General features: G+C 38.3%; 1 protein-coding gene across 9 annotated transcripts in view; it reads left to right on the top strand.

Annotated features, from left to right (window-relative positions):
- Window positions 1-18,190, top strand: part of PTPRM (protein tyrosine phosphatase receptor type M) — an 857,076-nt gene that overhangs the window by 600,940 nt on the left and 237,946 nt on the right. For 5 of the 9 annotated variants that reach the window (XM_073212813.1, XM_037008358.2, XM_037008360.2 and 2 more), the window contains one exon: window positions 3,978-4,052. The exons of the other annotated variants lie outside the window; for them this stretch is intronic. In XM_073212813.1, coding sequence (XP_073068914.1) covers window positions 3,978-4,052 — 75 coding nt within the window. The remainder of the gene's footprint in view (window positions 1-3,977; window positions 4,053-18,190) is intronic. 9 annotated transcript variants of the gene reach the window in all.

The raw sequence follows: 18,190 nt of genomic DNA, 5'->3' as shown, positions 1-18,190 counted from the left end.
CTAAGCAGGGTTTTGAATTTACAAAGATTTCTATGTTCTCCTGAAACAACTGTTGACAAGTATCTTTATAGAAAATGTGTGGGGGTGGATTTGTTTTCACAAGAAGCTAGTTTGTAATTTCAAGTACAGGTATGTTTCTTAAAGATATATTTCATATAATTTATAAATGTAATGTTGTGATTATTTTAATCATATTCCAGTAGTGTATTTTGACACTAATCATCTCAAATATGAAACCTCATAAAAATTAGGCACAGAAAGAAAATCTAAGGTGTGATGTTATGTATCTCCATATGTGTGGGGGATTGCTTATATTTCCATGTGTCCTTTGATTTACACATTGAGATTCCCCACAGGTATATGTGACTATTCTGATTGCTGACTGTAGGCAAACTTATCACAGTGTATTCTATCTCTTGAGTTAAAAAATAAAGACATCATACAGTGATAGAATAAGAATATGCGTGATATTTGGATGCTACCTCCCAATTCAAAGGATTCTTTTTAATCTGTCCAGTGGAGTAAATATAATCCCTTTTAGCTATTCTCATATTCTAATTTTTATTTTGATTCTTAATCACAGTCACATTATTATAGTTGGATTTTCAAAGCTTCTTGGTCCAAGTGTGTCTTAGTGATTAGTGTCTGTATTTTCTTTAGCTTTTACGTGCCTATGGCTGCCTTTTGGTAACTGGTAGGGTTGGAACTCTTTTTAAGCTAGTTTTGGAAGACTTTGTTGATGATCAGTTCTAAATGGACAGGATACACTTAAAAACCAAAATCTATCTTGTTAATAAATTTGACTCCTTTTAGTAGATAAGGTATATTCATTCTAATTGATATAACAGTTTAAAAACTGTGTACTTTGCATCAATCTTCCATAAAATCATATTTTCCATAAACTAAGATAGCTATGTTTCTACTACTTGACAAGTTAATAGTTTGGGAGCTTTCTTGTCATATGTTTATTTTAAAAATTATTTGAGTGCCTACTATCTGTTAGGCATAGTGTAATATATATCACCTTTAAAATTTTGAGGATTTTGAGTTCATAAAAGTCTTGGGATTTTTTGTTTGTTTGGTTTATTTTTTAGTGTTTGGGAGTAAGGTCCTATGTGTTCATTCATTCCTTTGCTAAGGTTGGGCTAATAGCAGTGTAGCTAAAAATGAAAACACTGTTCCCTACATTCTCCCCAGAAGTATAATAGTGGTCAGACTATAAACCTTAAACAAAAAAGAAAACAACCACAATTTTAATGTCATATTTTAAGGTGAATTTTCTGTGCAAAAATGCTTCACTACTTTTAAGGTTAGTATTTTATTTCATTTATATTTGCATTGGCATGTGCATATGTTTTGCTGGAAGACCTTCAGGATACTTGGAAGGACTTCCATTGTTCTGGTATAATTTCTAACTATATTCAGAAATTTGCATGTTTCTTTTTTTAATCACTAGGCTCTTTGAGAAGTTTCTGTAGACTGTTTTTCTGTTCACTGTTTTGTTCAAAGAAATACCATCCTTTCTAGGCCACGGTGCTGCAGAATGGAAGTACACTGATAAAAGGACTGAAAAGAATACCTGTTGAGATGTAGAGCTAATTATGATTCCTTTGAATTACTCATATTCAAGACCACTCATATATGCTAATATGCTATCATTTTGCTATGGATTTAAAAATAGAAACATAAATGTGATATACATTTGTCATTCAGCATTTTATAGAGAAAATATTTTCTTTTCTTGATCTGGAACAGCCTTCATAATGTACGTCATGATTACATTAACACCCTGAAAAGTTCCTGAGGAAAAGAAATCAGTTTAACATCATTCAACCCTATGTTTCTCAAATGTATTTGACTCAGACTCATTTTTCAAGGAACACTAGAGTCATGCAAAACACAGTTTGGTAAATACTGGTTCATCCAATTCCAGAAGATTCACTACATGCATCTGGATACATTTTTTTTTTACTCTTCTATGCATACCTTTATACCTAAAGGAGATCCTAAATTTACCAGCACCAGATTGCATGGGATTGGAATTTCTGACTTTATTTTACCAAATTTAGCAATAATATCCTCTTTTATAATGCACTTGTATCAATACTTCAAGACAGAAGGCTACCCATTTTTATGTAAAGGGCAGGTAATAAATATTTCAGATTTTGTGAGCCATATGGTCCCTGTCACAACTACTCAGCTCTGCCATTGCTATAAAAGAGCAGCCTGTGGTGATGCATAAACAAATAAGCATAACTGTGTTCCAGTAAAACTTTATTTGCAAACACAGGCAGTGGGCCAACTGACCCCTATTTTAAGGTAATTTATAACATAGTCAAGTTTTTTCCTAATGACTAAAAATAGTTCCAAATGAATACTTTGCAAGGTAGAATAGAGAGATCATACACAAACCCCTCCTGACATCTGTGAATTTCAGTCCTCAGATTGAGATCTGCCTTCCTCTCAGTTGTGCATATGTCTACCCAACATTGCTATTTTCAAGTAACTTTTTGTTCATATTGTTTAACTTCTTCAGTATTGGGTAAATGCTGTATTTTTGTATAAGACAATATAATATTTCTCAAAAGCAGAGTAGGTTAGTTAAATTTTCCTGTAAGTAATGGAAAACCACACAGGAATGTTGGTTGAACAGTAGTAGACTGCAACCAAGGGAATGTCCTATGTATAATTTTTGGAATCGGTACCAACTTTATAAAGAGTCTTAGAAAATAACAGTTCAATACATCAGCAAGCAAAACTGCATACTATGTCATATCAAGAAAATGATCTTTATAATACTTTGGGAGTTCTCCATTTTCTGACCAATCTGTTAATTTATGCAGCTCATGAAGCAAAACTAGAAACTTTTCATTAATAATGTGTGAAGGACGGCTCTACCACTTTGAAACCCAGTAGCTGCAGTTGTCTAGTTATAGGAGGAGCACTTTTGAGTGGTGCAGAGGGATATTTCAAAATATTATGCAGCAGCAGTTTTGGGTTTAATTGTCTGCAGATGGTAGATGATCTATTTTCCTTACTCGCTGCCACATTTCTAATAGCACCCAGGCTGTTCCATATAAATTAGTAATCTTTCATGTAAGCCTGTCCCTAATTTTCCAATATTTTTTCTTTGCATCATTTTCCAGCTGTATCATGTTAGAACTGACGTTTTAATTTTCTTTTTTTTTTTTTTAATATCTGTGTGTCATAAATGTTAACCATTTAAACACAACTGCTGAGTTGTGTAGGCAAACCAAGAAGCCCGCATGGTCTGCTTTAAAAATCTTAATCATTTCTTTGGTCACATGTTAACCATGACAACTACAGGAAAGCCAATTACTAGTTTTTATTTTTTAACTGATGTTTTGAGATGCACTTTTTCATTCCCTGAATGTGACAAAGTTCCCAACACAGAGATGTTCTAAGTGAAATTTAGTTATCAGAGAAATTTCTCTACATACAAATGTTTTCAAGAAGATCATAATCTTCAGAAAGCTGATTTTAGCAAGAAGAGAAAATATTGTGATTTAGGAAGCAGGATTTTAAATAACCTAATAAAATTTAAAAGCAGAGGTTAGAGCATCAGAATTAGCAGTAAATCTTTATGAACTACACTCAGTAGCAGTCAGAAATACTATTCAGTCTAGAGCCTTATTTAGGATTGATGTTTTTGTTTTTATGGGTTTTTTTTCTTCCATTGATCTATTCAAAATTTCAGCCAAAGCTTGTGAACTGTGTCATAGTTAGAAATCGAACTGCCTGACTAAAACTTGTTTAAGAGAAAAGAATTCAGGAAATTCAACACTTTGCTATGGTTTTTTTTTTTTTTTTTACCTTTTTTCCTTCTCTTTTTGTTGTTGTTGGAACAAAGTTGAGACGATGTGTTATACTGATCGAGATTCTCCTTGCTAGCCTAGCTTCAGTCTGGCTTTTTCTTCCCTCATGCATGCTGACCTGGGAATCTTCCTTTGCCATAGCTGCGATAATCGTGACTCAGCTTACAACACCTTACATTCGCATCGCCCCTGCTGCAGGCGACGACCAGCTGACAGGTCAGATGTATAGATGAGTCATCTTGCCCATTTCCTGTTCATTTTTCTCAGCTTTGTTTCCCCTCTACATTTCCTCCTTTGCTTAAGGCTTGTTTATAATGTTTCAGACTCTTGGTACAGACCTGTGCCCGCATTGAATTAAGTGATGTGCTTGGCCTCTTCCATGTGCACATTTATATCCATGCATTAAGCACAATTCCACTGCATGTTCTCATTGTGTGTTTGTCTGTCGGTATGTTCCTTTCTAGCCTAATGTTACAGAGAATGAATTTGCTCGACTTGCAATAGCAATGCCATCAAACAGGATTTCAACTAAAACACAGAAAGATGTATTCCCAGTTATCCAGATAAATCTAAAAAGGCATTGTCATTCGAGGGCCAGGCAGGTTTATTGTTCACCTTGTAGGGTCTAGTTTGCATACACAGCTAACAGTACACAATCTTGCCTCCAAGTGTTATGAAATGAAGGCACCCAAAGCTGTTTGGGGTGACACTGTTCAAACAGCTTTTCATGTATGCACAACGGGAGCAGAACTGATTGCATCCCTTATAGATCCTTGTTTCAAAGCAACGTGTTTATATAAAGCAGTGGCACATCTGCAAGTCAAATACATTGAATAATTTAGGGACTTTTTAAAAAAAACAGAATGGCTTAGAGTTGAACTGTGTGCTTTTTTCTAGAAGAGGAAGCACACAGAAAGGGATATCAGCCAAAAGAAATTAGCTTGTCCATTCATAGTATCTCTAAAAGTATATGGACATATGACTAAACTTATATAGGAAAAGTCCAGTAAATTACTCCAGATCAAAGGTGAGTGGTCAGAGAACACCAGAAGACAAACTTTTGTCCTGCAATATAAACAAATCATTGTCAAGCTTTCTGACACCCTTCCATGGGCAGGACTCAAATTCTGATTTCAGAGGTGTCTTCGATATCGTAGTTTGCTGCATGTACCACAGGCATGATTAAAGCCAAGGAAGGAACGCATAACTGATTTCCATAGAATTTCCCCTCCAGCAATTTTTTCATGTGTATGAAACTGAGGAATATAACCTAACACTTAAGAAAACAAGTAAGGCCTTAACTCATGGTAAGAACTCATAAATATTACAAAATTTTTTTGTAAAATGAAGCAATTGAGATACAGGAACTTTACAGATTGATTTTTATAAGGTAAAAAAATGTAGGCCATTCTGCTTCTTTCTGCACTGGAATTCTTCCGTACATATTTTTAGTCCTCTGTTTCAGGGCCTAAAAGTTGTGAACTTGTGATTAACAGTCTTGCTTCCCTTGCTTTCCAGTTTCTTTTAATCCTATTTCTTTTACTGATTGAAGTTCTACTTGATCTTTCTTATCCTGAGCTTCTGAAGTGTTCTTCCCAAGAGTAGAAGGACATAAAGGATAAAGTCTAGAATAAGCCCTCCCCTTTAACACCTTGACATCTGGACTGGCCATGGCCCTGTGCATAGGGTTAGGTGTCCCTCTTGGAGGTAATCCAGGATTCTTCAGCAAGTCTGAGCCCCTTTTGTGTCTAAGTAAGTACGATACTTTTCAACAAATCGTTAAAAATGGGTTGGCCCCACTGCCCTTAAACAAGTGCTTGTGAGCAATACAGTATAATAGCCCCTTTCTCGGGCTTTCCCTGTAATCCACTGCCTTCACAGTAAGCATATTGTGTAAAGTTACGTGAAATTTCTGAACATAGCTTTCTCTCTCAAACTTGCATGATTAGGAAGATATCTCATAAATCAACCTCCTTCATAATGCTTTCATATTCATGTATGTTGTTATTCAGAAACTAATCTGTGAAGGACACATACATAGCTGTAATGTGTGGCTCATTTACTTTTGTTTATTAGGGACTAAAATGCTGGAGTATTAGAATAAGCCTTAAAAACCAGTAAAAAGCTACTCTTGTTTTTTGAGTATATACTGATGGTTTGATGATGGTTAATCTTACCCAGACAAATTTTAACTCAAGTAATATTGTTTTGGCATTTTCCATTTGCATCAGCCATCAACTTTGATAGCAGTAACACTGTCTTTTTTGATAGATTTATTCATGAGTCATACTGCAAGCTTGGGACTTAATTCATTCAATCACTTATTTGATATTTACTGAGCACCTCCTGTGTGCCAGGTATAGATCTACTAACTCTTATAAAGAGTTTGCTTTATATGGTTGCCCACGTTTAGGCATCAGGCATATTTGCATTAGTAATGAAGGAATCTACCTACAAACATGCTCTTATAAATAAAAAATTGTTATCATGCTTGTCATTTAGCAGTTAAGAAAAGACAACACCTTTATAGTTAATGGGGAATAGGGACACATATTTCAAAACCTTTCTCGTCACGTTGAGCAGCTTAGGAAATGGTCAGTGGGACAGTTCTGAACATTTCACATCTGTGTCCCATGGAACAGTTGTAGTTGTATTTACTACATCAATATGGTCCCCTCCAGAAGCAAACAGAAGATGACGACAGATATGTTCTGCAGTGCCTTCAACAGGTTTTTGTTCATTTTCTTTTAATTGTGCTGACATGGTGGCCCTACAAATGCTACTTGAGGCTTTTCTTACACTAGGAAATTTTGCTAAGATAAGTTCTCTGCAGTGTAGTTCCCTTTGTCCCTGAATGTGGGACATGCTCAGTAGGTTTGCACTGGTGTAGGTGGGACCTCTCTTTCTCATCAGACACCAAAGAAAACAAGCACCCTATGGACTTCACCTCAACAGGAAGACTATGCTGGATTCAGGAACAAGCACTTAAAAATGTTGGATTATTTAATTCACTGACTGAATGGAGTCCAGGCTGAGGAAGGCTAGGATGGTCGATGAACTGTCCTGTCATTGCACTGGGGAGTGTTTCTTAGTAAATACATCACCATCCAGTGCACACACATGCTAACACATGTAAATGAGTTTAACTGAAGCAAAAACCTTAGAAACTGAATAAGATGCATTCTAATTTGTCCTATTGTGTTCCATCTGATTCTATTTTATTTTATTTTTAATTCTAGTTGCTACCTACTAAATTGATTTCATTTCCCACTAATGGTTTATAACCCACAGTTTTAGAAAATGCTTTACTAAACCACTAGATTTAGGAGATTTTGAAAGGGAACAGACTATATAATTGGAATAAAAGTCTTGTCTACCTCAAAACTACTAAAGAGCACACAGAGAAAGTTCTAGAAACTGAAAATGCTCTAGTTTCTAATTTGTTCCCTTTATTTCATGATTAATTGTCTGTAATATAGAACTGCTTTGGGAAGAAAATTAAAAGCTATACATATTAGAAATTTCTCTAAGATTTTTTAGTTTTATATACATCTCTAGGCTGTTTACTTTATATTAAGATATTTATGTTTATGTTTAATAGCCTATCCAGCTCTGCAAGTCTATGAAAAATATTTTCCTTAAACAAACATTTTACCATCCATTTTACTCAACCCATACATCTAATATGATAAGATCTGAATCCTAGAGTATTTATAAACAAAGTGACTTCTGGAATTCAAGGAAAAATCAGATATATTGGGGCACGTAGGACTACTTGCTAGATATAATTAGTACTAAAGAAAAAAAATAGAGAACTACCCAATGACTATTCCCACAAAGTTTCAAGTTTTAAAAAAATACACCAAGCATGTCTGTATTGTCAAAGACAAACACAGAGAGACATTAGTTAAAGTGAAGGAAACAGGTTTTGTTCAGTAGCTGCTGACAGTCGGGGATAGAGCTGAGCCCTTTCCGGTTTGTGCAGAGATGACTGGTGAGTTGGCAGTGGGGTGAGCAGAAGTCAGTAGAGTCAGGAAAGTAAAAAATTGTAAAACTTGAGAAGGACATGCTGGAGGAGACTGGGACACAGGGTCCTCCTGTCATCAGGTGTTGGCAGGAACAAATAGGCAGTTATTTGGGAAGCCTTGAGTTTTCTCAGGCAGGTGCTTGAAGGGGAACTAGAGTCCCCTAAGGGGGACTTAGAAACCATGGAGCCCTTAGAAACCATGTTATGTTTGTTCAAGTCTTTATAGGCCAAGATGACGGCCTCCTAAGAAGGGGGCCTCCGAGGAGGCTGGCCCCAGCTCGGGCATGGAGAGACTCCTCAGTCACTTCTCACTCCTTCCGTGTGAAGAGCAATGACTCATGGAATGATGACATATGAAAAGGAAGTGGGATATTTGATGAACTTCTTCTGGTTGTGGTCCTCAGGACACAAATGTTCTTTTGTGTCAAAAGGACTCAGAAGAGCCAGCTCGAGTCTGGTCACAGGAGAATCTTTGTCAGTGTATAGTCAGAGCTATCATGAAATAAATCCGTAGGATTTTCTTTTTTCCTTAACATAGTTCTTAAAGCAAAGAGAGACTTTTTTTAATATAAAATATAAAACACAGAAGTCACTGAACTAGGCGTCTAGATCCCCGCTGAGGAAGAAAAGCAACCATGGTATTTACAGAGAAACTTCTGTGTTCTAGATGCTGCCCTAGAAACTTCCATGTGAATTATTTCACTGATGCCTCATAGCAGCCAACTGAGGGAAACATCATTCCACTGTTCAGTTGAGGAAAGGAAACCCAGAGGGTTTAGGCCCCCAGGTCTGATATTCAGTCAAACCAGGGACATAAACCTGATGCCAGGCTTTGTGACTTGAGCCCTGGGTCCTTTGATCCTCTCCCTTTCCTAGCCTAGTGTCTCCTCTCTCCCTCCTGGGCCCACCCTACCTGCCCAGCACTCTACACAGCCCTTTCCAGTAAGTTCTCACTAATACCTGGACCCCCTCTGGGTCTTGGCCACTTTGTCCTCTACCACACATCATGCTGATCCCCAGCCTTGGGAAGACCCCTTCACCTGCTTCCTTGGCTCCTGTTTCCATACCTCCAAGTATTGATGCAGAAACAGCAGAAACAGGCAGATCAGTTCTACAAAGCTACGTGCTTTGCCCCACCCCCATCTTGGCCTTTTCTGCTGATCAGTGAATGCCTCCTGCATATGCCGTTGCTGAATGCTGCGCCCCATCCCAGCCCCAGCTACTTTACCACTCACAATCCCTGAGACAATTTGCTGAGGCCTCACCTTCCGTCAAGGTGTGCCTTCTCCTGGGAGGCAGCCCAGGTCTCCTTACACCCCTGGTGGTCCCAGCCACTGTGTCACAGAGAAGGACACCCTTTCCTTAGTGAGAACCATAACTGAAGCCCACCAACAACATCCCAGGGAGATTTCTGGGACTCTGACTGATGAGTGGGTCTATATCAAATACCAAATATAAGTATACCCTGAAGCCTGAACACTGTCTATCCAGAATACAAGCTTATTCTGCCATATTTACAAAGAATGAATCTGTTTGTAGAGTGCTCGATCCAGTAGATCTCCAGCTCATGGATTTTAGCCAGAGGCAAGGACTGAAACTAGGCAGGGAGACTAAATTAGGATCTAAATTTGGTGGTGTTTCTGGGTGGGTGGGTGTTGAGGGGTACACTGTGCAAGGCAAGGATCTCAAATCCTTCATCTACAAATGCTCATTGATCACTGCTGTATAATAGGCCATCAGACCCTATACAGTGTCTGGGTCAATGGTTCTCAAACCTGCTCTGCCTCAGGGCGGCTGCTTCAGTCTAGAACAGCTATGGGTAGCGAGGTAGGAGCACAGCCTCTAGAACTAAACTGCTCATATTCAAATGTCGGCTGTGTCACTCTCCAGCAGAGGGACCTTGGGCAAATTTGCTTTTCGTATCTGAACCTCAGTTTGCTCATCTGTGAAATGGAAAGTATAGTTTTACCCTCTCCTAAAGCTGTTGTCAGGATGAAATGAACCAATAAAGTACTTAGTAAATCCTCAGAAAATGTTAGCGAGCATTGTTTTTCTAACAACACTTTTTTAATTATGGGAAAAACACAAACTCTTTCATTTCTTCATTGATTCATTGACCATATATTTCCTGAGTGCCTGCTATTTGCTAGACACTGTCCTAAGCTCTTGGGATATCATAATGACCAAGTTTATAAAAACACAGATATACTGAGAAAGTTTAGCCTGTGTTTATACTAACTTATCCACAACCCATTAATAGTTAATGGGTTATGAATCTTCCAGACCTTTCTCTCTAGGTATGTAAAAATATACGAACATATACCCAGATGGATTTTTTTCACCACCATTTATATACTTAACACTGCAACTTGCATTTTCATTTAACGGGTCATGAATTCTCCTTCAAGCCAGTACATATCAATCTAAGATGTTCTTTTTAACAGTTGAATACTGTTCCTCTGTATAGATACATTAATGATCACACAGTCTCTTGTTAATGAACATTCAGGTTTTCATGGTTTTTTTTCCTACTAATAACAACAAACTGGAAATACTCTTAGGTATATGTTCTTTCTATTGCAACTTTTAATGATTTCCAAATAGGGGTCGAAAAGCAAGTTCAGTTTTTATGTAGAACTGACCCGGGTACTTTCCTCCCAAACTATAGCAATTCAACCTCCCACCACATGCCTGAGCACCCCTTTCCCGCAGCTCCTCTGGCTCTGATGTTTCCAGTGTGACGGATGGAAATGGTATTCTAATGACTTTTCCTGGAGCCGAGCACCTTTGCCTATATTTGTTGGCCGTTTGTGTCTCTTCTGTAACTGCTCATACTTATTCCTGTCAATCACTATCACTTTGTTTATTGTCTCTTAACATAAAAATATTTTCATTTTTGGATAATCAATCTCTTCCCCTTTTCTCCTATTTCTCCAAGATTGTGGTCTTGCTTGAGAAGGTCTTCGCATCTCTCAGATTGTTCAACTGTTACCCTGAATTTTAACTCTTGAGTCCATCTAGAAACTACTACTGATATGGTGTGAAGTATTGCTAGGGGACAAGTCTAGACTTTTTTCCAGATAAACAACCAATTAGGCCCACTCTCTTTATTAAATAAACAGTTACTTTCTCACAGAATTCAGATGCCATATTGTCATATTAAGTTCCCACACATAGATTCTGTTACGGTCCTCTTTGTCTGACACTATTATCATAATCTTTTGATTATATTGGCTTTTTATAATATTTTATTGTATGATAAAAACTAGAATTCTCTCATTATTTTTGTCAAAAATCCCTCACCACTTATCTTTCCACATCTACCCATCAGTCCTCACAGTGGCGTATGAGTGACTAGTCTCTCCCTCTTGAACTCTTCTCCCCTCCCTCCCTCTGCCTCATCCCATACCAGGGCCCTGACCTCTCTATTGTTCTTCCAACACATCAGCCACACTCCCACCTTCAAGATTTTGCACCCACTTTTCCCTTGCTTGGGAATGTTCTTCCCCAGATATCTACTTGGGCAACCCTCCTGCCTGCTACAGTCTTTGCTCAATGCCTACTTTTCAGTGAGGTCTCCCTTGAGTACCTACCCTTCTTAACACTGCATCCTGCCGTCTTACCTCTCCCCTGTTCCTCGGACACAGTCTGCCCTTCATGTTTCTACTTTCTCCTTTTTTATAGCACGGATCACCTTCTGCACTTACTTGTTCTGTCTGCTACTCTCTCTCCCCTCCTAGAATATAAGCTCCCTGAGGGCAGGAATCTTTGTCTGCTGTGTTCTAATATAACCTGTGCACCAAGAAGGTGGCTGGGTTTCTTCTTAGAAGCCAAGTCCTAAGCCACTGAGATTCTCATTGGGATCTTATTAAATTTATACATTTTCATGACTGTGGAAATATGGTAAATCTCTCCATTAATTCAGATCTTGTTATAGACTTCTAATACAAATCTGGAGTTTTTAATATTAGCCAGTCTTGTCAGGTCTCCCTCCAAAATATATTCTAGATTCAAGCATCTCACCTCCTCACAGTCACATGCTGGCCTAGACCCCTGCACGAGCATTGTAACTCATCTCCGATTTACTCCGATGGCTCCCTGTTAATTCACTTGGCACATAGCAGCTGGACTGGCATTTTGGAAATTGAAGTCTGGTCCCATCCCTCCTCTGCATAACATCCTTGTATTTAGCTTCCTACAGCAGTTAGAAGCAATCCCTAGCTTTGTTTCCCAACTTAAAGGGCCCACACGGTCTGGCCCCACCTCTCAGCTGGCCTCAGTGGGATCACTCCCCTTCTCAAGCTGCACTTCTCTTTCTCCAAATGCCACGCTGGAGCCTGCAGCCGCTGGTGGCACTTGCTATTCCCTCTGCCTGAAACCTCTTTCCTTGGTCTTCCTCTTACCAGTGCCTTCCCAACATTCAGGATTCATTGTGAACTTCCTCTCCTCAGAGAGGCCTCCCTAAACCTCCGTCCTGTAGAGCAGTGGCCCTCAGCCCCTCAGCCACTGTCCAGCCTGACAGTGCTTCTTTGTAAAGTTCCCTGATGGCTGTGTGCACCCTTTGGGAATGTGGGGGACCAGGGCTCTGTCTTGTTCCCAGTGTAGTCCCCTGGGAACCCAGCAGGTGTTCAAAATTATTTAACAAATGACTGAACAATTGAAGATCTTTTTTGTTAAATGTATTCCTAGGGCTTTTATAGCTTTCATCATATCATGAGTAAATTTTGAATAAATTTTGGCCAAGGACAGGAATCTTTTGAAATTGGTTTATTTTTGCCTACTTTTGACTAATTTTATGTTACTCAATTGCAAATTATCTCTTCTTTATAATAAATATTTTTAATTTAGTAGACTTTCCATTGCAAAGAGAACAGGCCCATGTTTTTTCAAAAGCCCATTCATTTTAGCAAGAACTGTAAGAAATGTTTAGTTTTAATTAATTGTTTTAGACAGTGGTGTACCCATTCACCAACATTATCTCTGCTACTCCCCAGACTGCATTTGTCTACTTCTCTACCTCCACCCATTGGAGCCTTGTCACTTTTTACGCGCTGCAAGCTGTGACAGGGCAAGTGCAGATAAGTGCCGTTTGTCCTTTTGTGGACATGAGACTCTCTCTTTTAAGAAGATATAACTGAAATCAGATCTTAGCCTCACTGAGTAACTCAGAGACTATATACAGCTTGAAGATAGTGGATTGCTCACTGAACTTTAGCTTGGTCAGTGGCAGGAACAGCAAGTGCAGAGGTTCTGCAGTGGGAACCAACATGACCAAGAATGAAAAATTGTCCCAAAAAGGCCACTGTGGAGAGCAGAAAACAAGTAGGATGTGGTGAGCAGTCAGGTTGTACAGGCAGACAGAGGCTGGCTGTGACCACGTAAATTATACCTAAGGACTTTGGTCTTTATCCCACAAACAGGGGACACAACTGGGGTATTTTCAGGAGGGATAGACAGGTTCCAGTTCAAGACAGGAACATTGGAGGATAGAGGAAATAGGCCAAAAGGCTGAAGTAAACCACTAGGAAATGGAAGATTGTCCACCAGCCTAAAAAGAAGAATGGTGAGTGGATATGAGTAGAAGAGCTAAATGCCAGGAAATTACTACAGTCTAAGTAACAGCCCTGGGTTACCGATAATCTGCAATCAGCATGGAAAAGCACATGATAGGGAATTCAAGGGATAGGTTCAAACATACTGAAGGAACACTCAGCCTTCCCAGTGGAATGGTTTAATCCAACCTCTTGCCTAGATATCCATTTCATTTATTTTGAGAGCTGTTTACTGGGATATGCATATGAATCAAAAACATAAAAGATAATAAAACCCAGCAATTATTGTTTGAATATATAGGCACTGAGATAAAATCTCACCACCTTTAGCTGCGGACAGTTATATTTTGCCCTTTTAAGAGTTCAGTCATTAGACTTGTAAAGTGTTATATTGGAGATCGTTAATTTTGTCTACCATGAAATATTTGTAGAAATATTTTTATCTACTACTACAGGGGCCATATTTTATATATCTTTATACTTTACACAACCAGCTACAAATTTCCAATGAAATTAATTTATTTGTAAAACATAAAACTCCCTTAAAGGTAGAACTAATTTCACTAAATAACATCCCTTCCGCAGAGGAGCTGTGACCTGCCAACAGGAGAGGACCTCCAGGAGGTGCGGCTGGACCAAGCGTCACGCAGACCTCCAGCGGTCAGCCTCCCATCAGACACTGTTAGGAAGTACGCACAGTTCAGTTCTGATAGACATAGACGTAAGAGTCCCAACTTCTCAATCCCTGAAGTACTTGAATGTAGGAAGCTATGCTCTGCACTGCTCCAAGCGCGTTTGCTCTGCACTGCTCCAAGAGCGTTTGCTGTCTGTGCTTCAGGAGGGAAGCAGCCATGGGTCCATCCTTCACTTGAAGGGCTTCTCAACCCCTTGGAAAGCTTGACATGTGATTAGCTCTGCTACAAGAGATGCAGAAAATTCAGAGCAGTTTAACTTGTGCTCTTTGCTTTCAAGAAATTTCTACTTACAGCCTTTGTTAAAACCAACAGAAGCAGTTGAATAAATATTCCATGTCAACAAATTTACCAAAATCTTGAACTATTTGTAATGATAAGTGTGCAATGAAATAATTTAATACAAGTTCATTTGTACTGTAAAACAATGTCTATATGATACCAGAGTCTTTTTCATATCAGGAGCTCCAACTGAACCTTTTGAGAGAATTCTGGGTAAAAATTAAGGGAAGAAATGCCTCCATTAGACTTCCTTATTAATAAAAATGGCCAAACTCTTTATGTAAGCTACAATCAATTTATTGGAAATAGTGGCTGAATTAGAGCTATCATTTTCCAACTAATTAGGTGTCCTGGTTTTTTAAGTACATTATCGTATCAGGATGGATGATTAATAATTCATAGTATGCCCCATCTTGGGCATTTCTTATTGAACAGTGAAGGGCGACACGTTGTATCGGTGTTATATATTTTGGCTGTGGAGACAGATATAGAAAGGTAGTGTGAGGAGAATTTAGTTGGAATTTCAGCATCTCTTAAAAGGGTTGCTTGAGGATCCTAAAATTTCCTTTTTGGCTAGAAAAAATGTAAATTGAGGGGAAATTTTTATTCTTTCTGCAACACCAGCTGAATGCATTTTAATGCGCTATAGTGTCACTGGTGATTTATGGCCCTTTTTTGTTCTTTTATGTGTTACATTTGTCATTTGGCTATGGCAGTTTCGTCTATAAAACAGTACAGTTACAAGAAAATGGTGAGAGGATACAGGACTGCCATGGAAGATTCTGTTCCTTTTCCTTGTCATTTCTGGGAAGGAAATACCAAGTCAAATGTCAAGCATTTGGTTAAAGAAATAATGTATCTTAAATGGTGTATATTGCACAGAAATAGTACTGCTTTCCATTTTTGCTACATAGACTTAAGAATTTCTGTGTAAGAGATTTTCAATATACAAGAACAACTTAATTTTTCAGTATCCTTCTGTGATTTCCCTTTTTATCAGCAGTGTGATAAAGGACAATAGTGTATTTAACTGTCTTATCTGCTTAAGGCATAGAGCTTTCTGGCTGAAAAAGCCTAAATTATAATTTATATTTTAAGACATCTGCCTTTTAACTTTGATATTTATGTGGTATATTGCACATGTCCAAAAGGAATGTTGCAAGTAAAGATCTGATATCAAAATAAACCAAGACTTTGTAAAAGATGCAAAATACTGGGGAAAAGAAAGTGATTGCAGTTTAAAAAATAGCTTAAGATTTTTGAAGGAAATATTTAATATTGATGAGTTAAATTATTCTTGCCTTTTCTATAGGAAATATAATATTTCAATTTTATGGTGAAATTAAATTAATTCATCCTTGATATTATTAAACATGGAAAAGGCCTTAAAAATAGTTGAATGCATTTTAATAAGCTATTAAATTTTTAACTTACCAAATTAAGTGACAATATCTGTTTCACTAGGTCTTTCTCTTTACCCCAGTGGTTACCATGGAACCTTGACTACTGTCAGGTGTGATATTTTGATTTGATTTTCATCCCTTTGCTTGCTGTAGAAAAATGTTACTACAGTTTAGAATATCAGGATTATACCAACAGTTTTATGTCTAAGAAATCAGTGAATTTTCTTCATTCAGGCGGGGTTGTGATGCAATTTACCTTTTTGGTTGACTTTGAACTAGGTTGTCTTGTAAATAAGTACTTTTAGAATACTGTAAACTACTTAGTATTTGTGAGAGTTTTCTTAAGTATTTATGGATGTGATCCAGTATGTCTAATCAGAATGGGAAGGAGTCAGAATTTCCTTCATGACCTTAGCACAACAGGATAGAAAAGAGGCACCAAATCAAGAAGATGTCAAGCACAGATCTCAAATAAACAAAATTCCCTTTTGAAGAATAGAATTCTTATTTTAAATACTTCCCTGACCTTATAAAAGAATCAAGGGAAAGTCAGGGCTGGCAGGTGAAGGAAGAACAAGCTCTGTCTGTCCTTTGCACCAAAGCTCCTCGTTTCACATCAGCCCTTTTGACAAAGTCAGTCTGTGTCAGAACTGCTTCATCGGTGACTCCAGCAGGCTGAGAGGGAGGCCCAGTGCCCTTGAAAAGATTGGCTTGTGGAACTCCAGCATGTTAAAATGACTCCCCACCCCCAACACACACACACTAATTTTAGAATTGTTGCTTTTTATGTAAAAGGATATTGGGTTTGGCTTTCAATGTCTGATTTGTCCGCAGGCCATGGCTTTTCTAGTTTAGCTACCATTTCTTTCTTTCTTTTTTTCTTTAACACAACCACTTTAACTTTTTATCTGGAAATAATGCCAAACTTACAATAAGTTACAAATATGAAAATATTACACAAAATACTGGTATATCCTTTACTCAGATTCACCTGTTGTGAACATTTTACCCTATGTGTTTCATCACCTGTTCTTTCCCTCTCTATACACACACACACACACACACACACACAATTTTTTTCTGGAGGATTTGAGGTCAAGTTGCATATGTGAAGTCTCTTTAACCCTAAGTACTTAAGTGTGTATTTCCTATAACAGGGATATCCTATTATATAATCATAGTACAGTTATCAACTTGATAAATTTAAATTAATTCAACACTCCCCTGTCCTTGTTCCAATTTTTTCAGTTACCCTAATAATGTCCTTTATGACATTGCCCCTCTCTACTACAGGATCTAGTCCAAGATCAGTTATTTCATTTAGTTTTTCTGTCTGTCCCGCTTCTTTCAGTCTAATTACTGTGTCATCTCAGCCATTCCCTTTCCAGGAAGGTAATCCTAAGGGAAGGGGCAGACAACGGTCCCTGTCCTTTGTGGACCGTGGCCTTCTCTGGCCACCTTCTCTTCTCATAAGCCTATCAGATGGGAATCCAGGGCTTCCCAAAGATGCAGGACCATGGAACTATCACTTTCCTTGATGATAAATAATTTTATGTTTTTATTAAAAGTTAATATTTCATGTTTTTATTAAAAGTAAAATGTAACATTTGCATGCTTAATTTTAAAAAAATCAAACAGACTTCCAAGAAATCTCAAGCCAAGATGGTTGTGGGCGCCTTAGGCTAACCCTCAGATCTGCATGGGACTTGCCCTCTTATCTGCACTCCTGGTGCAGGTGATAAGCAAGCTCGAGTAACACTTTGACAGCTCGCAGACCCTCGGGTAGACGTGCCTGCCTGAAAATGAGAGCTGCATTAAGAGGCAAACGAGTGCTTATCTGGGACCAATGAATTGCAATTCCAGGTATATGGATTCAGGTAGATACCTACATAGTCTAGTCCCTCTTATGTAAAAAGATGAAAGCAAGAGGTTTTTCATGAGGAAATAGAAGGGGAGTAACTACATGAGTGGAAGAAAAGAAAAATTTTAGTGTTTCCACAGGCTAAGCCATTCTGGGATATACATAGATTGACTACTGATTCCACCTTGAGAAAGTCCACACAGCCATCAGACTTGTGACCAGACTGTCTGTCTCTTATCCTGCCAACTTCTCAAGCAATTGCTTAAGATAATTGCCATTTTGCCCAGGCCAAAGGTCTGGCCTATTCAAAGGCAGAGAAGGCAGTTTCTCTCCAAGGCCTCTCCAACTCCTTTTTAGAAGAGTTTCAGTCATGCCCATTTTTCACAGTCTCCAGATCATTCTCAAAACCATGTGGTTTCCCAGGGCGGTTCAAACATGTGAGATGGGAGTCTGGGCCTAATGATTCTCTGGCCCAAGTTTTAGTAGGGTAGTTCACACAGGAACTCTGGATCCCACTACACGTAATTCAGAAAGCGT

Source organism: Manis javanica, chromosome 9, assembly GCF_040802235.1.
Source record: "Manis javanica isolate MJ-LG chromosome 9, MJ_LKY, whole genome shotgun sequence".
Classification (NCBI taxonomy): Eukaryota; Metazoa; Chordata; class Mammalia; order Pholidota; family Manidae; genus Manis; species Manis javanica.
This window is presented reverse-complemented; position numbering and strand designations above follow the sequence as displayed.